General features: G+C 34.4%; 2 protein-coding genes across 2 annotated transcripts in view; both read left to right on the plus strand.

Moving 5' to 3' along the window:
- On the plus strand, positions 840 to 3,210 carry LOC105166578 (ras-related protein RABA6a-like). The gene is made up of 2 exons (XM_011085980.2): positions 840 to 1,309; positions 2,657 to 3,210. The coding sequence occupies exons 1-2, from the start codon at positions 1,092 to 1,094 to the stop codon at positions 3,108 to 3,110; spliced, it is 672 nt and encodes a 223-aa protein (XP_011084282.1). The 5' UTR covers positions 840 to 1,091; the 3' UTR covers positions 3,111 to 3,210.
- LOC105166587 (golgin candidate 2) overlaps positions 4,794 to 7,761 on the plus strand; it is an 8,545-nt gene continuing 5,577 nt past the window's right edge. The window contains exons 1-2 of the mRNA XM_011085991.2: positions 4,794 to 5,070; positions 6,226 to 7,344. Coding sequence (XP_011084293.1) covers positions 5,017 to 5,070; positions 6,226 to 7,344 — 1,173 coding nt within the window. The 5' untranslated portion in view covers positions 4,794 to 5,016. The remainder of the gene's footprint in view (positions 5,071 to 6,225; positions 7,345 to 7,761) is intronic.

The raw sequence follows: 7,761 nt of genomic DNA on the forward strand, positions 1-7,761 counted from the left end.
TAAACTGTTAAATAATCTAAACAAAAATCTCATCCGACACACATAATATATATATATATATATATATATCCACCAATAATTATCCATGCCCGCAATAATAGTCTGATATATTCTCATTAACAACTCAAAAATATTAAATAAAATTAAATAATCTTAATTCTTAAACAATTCTTCCTCGACACATGGAGATATCTCACTGGAAATTGGGGAGGCACAGGAATCCTATCTGTCACTTATGAACTCAAGCAAAATCTCTCCTCTCCTCTCCTCGCATTGTTTGGTTCTATTCTTCAATTGTCCAAAAAACAACGAAAATCATCACTAATATTATTCATCTCTTACTAATACTAAATGCAAAATCAAATAAAGAGTAAATTACATCGACACTCATAATGTTAGGTTTAATTACAAAAATATCTTTTATTTTTTGTAAAATTGCAACCACATTCTTGAGAGGTATCAGTGTATTATACCTCAAAAAATACTTGTGTTCACCGAATAAGGGTTGTATATGTAATTACAACTACAATCTCATGTGTGTACGGTTGAATTTTACAAATGAATAGAGAATATTTGTATAATTAGACATAATATTAATAAAACAAAGTATTTATGCGTATCATCTATCTTATTCTTTATATCTTACAAAAAAAAAAAAAAATCTAAAATAAAAACCAAACAAAAATCAGGAGTCACCTAAAAAGTCAAGTGGGTTGGGGGAACTTTCTTTATTTATCTAAAAATTAATAATTGAAAGTGTAATAAAATATTAAAGCCAACAAAGCGCTTTGACAATAATAATTAAGGAACAACCATAATGTCCTTGTCTCATTGTTATCACATGCCACTACTCAAATACCTCCATATCCATTCTCCCAAACCCACTCCTTTTGAACTTGCTTTACTTTCATATTCATCATCATCACTTGGAAAAAACACAAATCTTTATACTATATAGTTCCACGCCTATGCTCTTTAAAACTTGTTGCTCTTTCTTCCTTGTTACAACACATCACATACTACCTATATAGTACCATTGTTCTTCGGACACACATATATATTTGATTTCTGTTTAGTTTCATCAGTCTATCATGACCGAGTCGTTCGATGAAGAGTGTGATTATCTCTTCAAGGCTGTCCTCATAGGGGACTCGGCAGTCGGGAAGTCGAACCTCCTCTCGAGGTTCGCCAAGAACGAGTTCTGCTTAGAGTCGAAGCCAACCATTGGAGTTGAGTTTGCGTACCGGAATATTAGGGTGGGGGATAAGCTCATCAAGGCTCAGATATGGGACACCGCCGGCCAAGAACGGTATTTAGTATATTTGATGATCTTCCTACTCTTTATTCTAGACATGGATATATAATATATAGTTGTCTGAATTTTGCTACTTAGGAAATGAAATAATTCAGATACAGATGTCTGAAATAATCCAAGAGGGCCATCTGATCACAGATTAAGAGAGTTGTATAGGGGGGGGGGAAAAAAAGAAAAAAGACTGTATTGATTAAATTAACAGATCAGGCCTTTCTGAGAGAGAGTGCTTTACTTGATATGTCTTATTTACTCTGCTGTTTTAATGATGTTTTGCTCTTTACGTCTTTTGTCAGGGCAGGTACACAGCCACCAGTTTGATATAGTATTGTAATAGAGTTGTTAGTTGCTAAGTTAGATTTATTTTATCAATATTTAAGATTATGCTATTATTATGTTCAAATTTTCACTACATATGATGTTGGTTATTTATTGATTGCTTTAATTTTAAAATTGCGCCCATTCATTTTATTTAGGATGGAAAGTACGGAGAGCATGGTAATGAAAGACGGGAATGTTCTGGAAATATGTTTTGGAAATTTATTTCCAGAGTAGTTGTGAGTTGAACACATTCTTGTATTCTTGTACACATTCAATTAAGTGTGTTCGCATAGAATTAGGGATAATTACATTTACACCTCTTAATTTATGGTCTGTTTACACAAATTTATCCCTATTTTTTAGATAATTACACATACACCCACCAAAATATCATTATCACTTATACAAACCACCCCTTATTATTTTTTCAAAAATTACACACACTCCCTCTAAAAATATTATCATCATTACACAAACTACTCCCATTTTTTGGTTGTAAGGGGTAGTTTTTGTAATTATATAAAGACAAGAGTAGTTTATGTAAATAGATTTTAGAATAGAGGGTGTAAATGTAATTATCCCTATAATTTATTTAGATTTGAACTAAATTGATGTGCTAGTAGCTCTTAGAGGACTCTGGGATTAAGGATATTTTAGTGCAAGAAGTGTTAAGAGTTAAGATCATCATGATTTGGCATGCACTCACACGTAGCAATCGGAAGTCCCTTTGAGATGATTGGACCGTTTTGAAGTGAGTCTTACGATTTTATTTTGAAAAATTACTTAGTAACGAGTGAGAGAGAGAGAGTTCTTGTGGCTTATGTCTCACAAGTCCATTATCTACTGAAAATGTAGAACCGAGAATCAACACTGTCCATGTCCTCTCCCCTTGACAGTGCCAAGTTGATAATGCAAATCGCATATATCGAGCTGTACAAGCATTTCTTCTTGTTATAAGTACAAATAATTCATGTAATAATGATTCTTGTTAATGAGACATTAATAACGGTATCGTGTATGCAGGTTCCGAGCCATCACGAGTTCGTACTACCGCGGAGCGCTGGGCGCCCTACTGGTGTACGACATAACAAGGAAGTCTACGTTCGAGAGTCTGAAAAAGTGGTTGAAGGAGGTGAGGGAGTTCGGCAGCCGGGAGCTGGTGGTGGTGCTCGTCGGGAATAAGTCGGATTTAGCCCAATACAGAGAGGTGAATTTAGAGGATGGGCGGAGCTTGGCTCAGCTGGAAGACCTCTCCTTCATGGAAACATCAGCTAAGGAGAATTTGAATGTTGAAGAGGCATTTCTGCAGATGATCACTAGGATTTATCAACTCAGTTGTCACAAAAGCATGGAAGCTAAGACAAGTGATGCAGCGGCCTCATCAACTGTTCAAACAGTACTGCAGGGGAAGAAGGAAATCTTGTGTATTGATGAAGTTTCTGCCACGAAACAAACTAGTCATTGTTGCTCGTATTGATGAACTGATTTTATGATACTAGACTTGAAATCGGTTAATTAACATTCATCATAATTTTACTATAATCAGATTATTTGTTATAATTTTTAGACATAATTAATATTTTGGCCTCACTTACATAACTAATAGTTAATGACCGTGACACAACCGTGATTAATTAGTATTCGTCATAGTTTTTTGCATATAGACAATTGGTGACATATCTATAGTAGTGAGTTAGTGACAAGCACGTAGTCATAATTGTATTTATCTTTATTATATTATTATTGGAAGTGTAATGATTATTGTTAGTGATAATTCAAATAACAATATATTATATATATATATTAATCTTTTATTCTGATGAAATACCTAAGTTTAAATTTCTCATGGACTCACAAAATAATTTTGGCCTGGTTTCATTGGACGTTGATGAAGATATTTTTTTTTAATAATGATAATGATCAAAGACCTTTGATCAATACTGTTCTTCTTGTGAAGGCAATTTACACTCAAACACAGTCACAAGTTCACAGAATATTTTGTCTGGCTGTGGATGTTAAGTTGCAATTTCTAGAGAGACATGTGTTCACGAGAAATTCATTTAAAAGTTTAAATGTCTAAATAAAAGAATTATTTAATATTAATATTTTAACACACCTTATTGATGTGCAAATCCTATATGTAGAATATGTATATATATATATATATAAATGGATGATATTGAAATTCAAACCCAAAAACCTTATTTCATCTGATTTTGATACCAAATTAAACAATCACCTCATCTGAAAGTTTAAATTATATAAAAATAATATTTAATATTATTATTTTAATAACAAAAAATAAATTAAATTATTTGATATTCAATTAAAATTAATCTATGAAAACTCTTGCATTTAATTAATTAAACTTAACTAATCATTTTCTCTAGAAGAATTTTTCTTCTTAATAGAATCGATTAACAATATCAGACTCGTATTCAATTAGATTTGGTTACTCGTATTCAAAATACGCAATGAGTCGAATTGAGCTAAAACCCAACTCATGACCGAATTGAATCAATCAAAAAATGAGTTGGTTTAGCCCAAGCCTCCTTGGGATCGGGCTGGACCCAAAAGTTAATATCTTGGACCAACCCAACCTAGTGGCCCTGGACCACTTGGTATTGGACCGAGCCTATTGGGTCTTTTTTTTAAGTTCATTATATATTATTAGCTATTATGTTTTTATATATAAATTTTCATGTAACTTAATTTTATTATTTATTTATTTTAAAAGATAATTATAAATTTAAATAATTATTTATAAAAATACCTCAATATCATAAAAAAAATTAAACAAACAGATTCAAGCTTAATGTGGGCCTAATTTGGACCTCAATCGGATTGGTCCACAGGCTCCTGAGTTTAAATTGAACCAAATTGGGGCTCATTTAAAAGTTAAGGGCCACCCAAGACCGACTGTGAATAATAATGGATTGTTCTGAATTATTTTGAACTGATCTGTACTGATTCTGACCCGACCCGACCCATAATACACCTTGATCCATGATGTTAAGTGACAACTAATTTCTAGTAAAAGCTTAGTACCAAAATTTGAAATTTCTCTATAATTAAGGACTAAAACTGTAATTTTACCAAAAATTTCCATCATTAAAGTTTCGTGCTCGTGACATTTTACGCGTCACAGCCTCATCATTGCTTGACATGTCTCCTCCCACAGGCAAGGAAAACCGTCACCAACCTGTAAGCTTAGCGTTCAGTCTTTCGCCTCTTTCTTCGTCCTTCCCTCTTCACACTCTGCTGCTGAAAGCCAGAAGAGAAGAGAGAGATCACGTACTCTTTGCTCCCGCTAGAATGCGCTGTTCGTGAATAACACTGATACAGAAGCTTACAGCAAAGCTCCGCCAATCCAAGGGCTGACGATGGCTCACTGGATCTCCTCCAAGCTCAAAGCCGCCGAAACCCTACTCCAACAGGCAATTGAATGCCCATTACCATTTCCTTTTGATTCTCCATTTTTAAAGATTAATTTTCTTCTTTACCTCTCGCATTTTCTTTAATAATTAATCTGTCTTTATATATGGATCTTTGTATAGTTCAATCATCATCAGATTTAGAGATGATGCAGAACAATCCGGAATTCAATTGACGACAAATGCTTTGCAATTTTTACAATTGTAGACACTTTTTGGTTTGGATATGTAGGACCGGATCATTAGAATTTAAATGATGAAAATATCTGTCTAGGAATAGCTCCGATGGCAATATCATTCATGGAAGTGTTTGGATTATGAAACTATTTAAATGTACATGAACAGAAAATTAAAGTAAAAGCTATTAATCCAAGAAGAGGCAAAACATTAAGAGGAGAATGTTGGTTAATTGGTAATGTTAAAAGGTAAAATCACTTGCATTTCATTATCTGAACAAAGTGAGATCATCTTATGGTGTAAATTTATTCAAATGTGTTCGGTACTTAATAAATTGGTTAATTTTCATTTGGCTAATGAAAAATGTCTTGTAAGTGGGAGTATTTTGCTTAGTTAACCTAGAAAAATGATGTAAGTTATGATATCTTAATATGCCCATAACATTTTTCTTGTTATTCTTCAATTTTAATTTGGTAAAAGCATATCAAAGTATAATATATTGAAGACACAATAGATTAGTTTCTGGTATACTTGGTTTAAATCAGCAGCAAAGTTGCAGTATCCTTCTCGTAAAGCATTTAAGATTATAGGAAAGCAAAACTTTGACAATAAGAGTTTTTACCTTAGCATCATAAAGTGAGACCATTTTTTGGGAGCATATCTACTAAAATGAAGTCCATTGTACTTAAATCAAAAGAAGAATATATTTTATTCGTTAACTAAAAACTACAGTAGTGCAATATTGCCACTTGCCAACTCTGCTGAAGAGGCTTCATATGTAATATCTTTTGATTTGGATGGATGAAATCTGCTCATGTTGGAATGGAAGTGTTTTCAGTTTCAGCTGCAAAAAATATAATTCTTTATATGAACACCCAAGCTTCTTTTACTTGATACAAACCTTGAAGCTTTACATCCTTGATTCTGTGTGTCTATAGTCAGAGTGCTTAATTTTAACTGTTTTCTGATTGGGTGGTTCAGATTGACCAGCAGGCTGCCGAATCACTTCGTAAGAATGAAAAACTGCTATCGGATGACCAATTAGGTGCTGGAAATTCGGAAAGAACCCTTGAAACTAAGCCATTAATTAAGGACCAGCTGAAGAAGAAAGGTCCAGAGAATGTGGTCAGCCAGGATACTACTCACAGTGATAAACATAATTTAAATGTTATGAGTAGAAGTAATAGTGATGTTAAACGGGATGATGAAGCTCAGGGATCACTGAATGTGAGTTCAAAGTCAAATATGGGTAGTGGGCTTACGGATAGTGATTGGACAGAATTACTGAGTGTGCCAGATAAGAAGGGAGCGTCTGGGGGAAGGAGTCTGAGCCGAAGTAATAGTCGAGTTTCAGGGGTTCGGGCTCTGAAGAAAGACGGGGTCAAGGTGGGAAATTCTGGGCCAGGGTTGAATCTTTCTGTGGTTAATGGGAAGAGTGAAAAGATTAGGAACGATTTGAAGAGAGGAAAATCAAATGTTGGGTTGGAGAATAATACCAGTCCTGATAGTGATGAGAAGTCAAGTAATGTCGGGGATGCGACACCAAGAACTTCAAGCATCCAGTCGCCAAGCAGTGGAGGTGAAATGGATCAAAGAGACAGTAATTCATCAATTGTGATTGGTTACACTAATGTGACAAATATACGTAGAATTGAGGGGGTGAATGATATTGAAAACGGAGAGAAACTAAATCCCGTAGATGAGTCAGACCGTTCTTCATTGATGATGCCGATTTCTCATGAAAGGGAGTTGGATATGAAGGTGGGGTTGAATGATATTGAGAGGCTTAAGAGGGGAATGAGCGGGAGCAACGAATCAACAATGAATTCCCGGACTTCCAGTGCAATGAAGAAGGTTTCTTCTTTAACAAGTCATGGAGAGTCTAATTCCGAGACAGATGGATCTTCATCATCGGACTCAGAGAGTGAAAGGGAAAGGGAAGAAAGGAGAAAGAGGAGGCAACAGATTCTGGCAGAAAAAGCAGCTAGAAAAGCAGTTGAGGCAATTAAAGAGCGCGAGAATTTGGTTGCTAGATTGGAGGGGGAGAAGCAGAGTTTGGAGAAAATACTTGAAGAGCGAGCCAAACAGCAAGTACAAGAGGTACTTATGATATTGTTCACAAATATCTAGGTGTACTGTTCAAGGTGCTGTTCTAAAACATTTTCCTAATTTGAGTACATCTCCTCAGATGACCTCAACAAGTCAATTTGTCAGGGAAAAGATAAAGGTTGCTTACATTTGTTAGCCAATTGTCTGTGTTATTCCTCTATTGTTGACTCCTGGCTTGCATTATTATGTGCTACCTATAGTTTGAGACTTGATAGCAGATTTTAATATACTAACACCATTCATGTAATAGACGTTGTTCTTTATCAGATCAAAAGTGTTGATGACATCGAAAGATAATTGTTGGACCACTATTAGAAAATGATGAGTATAAAGTGCTTACTCTGCCTGGCCAAACATGTAAGATGAATCTTTTTATGTATTGATGATAAAAACTAAAAAGACTTGATT

The sequence above is a fragment of the Sesamum indicum genome, linkage group LG1 (assembly GCF_000512975.1).
Source record: "Sesamum indicum cultivar Zhongzhi No. 13 linkage group LG1, S_indicum_v1.0, whole genome shotgun sequence".
NCBI classification, from domain to species: Eukaryota; Viridiplantae; Streptophyta; class Magnoliopsida; order Lamiales; family Pedaliaceae; genus Sesamum; species Sesamum indicum.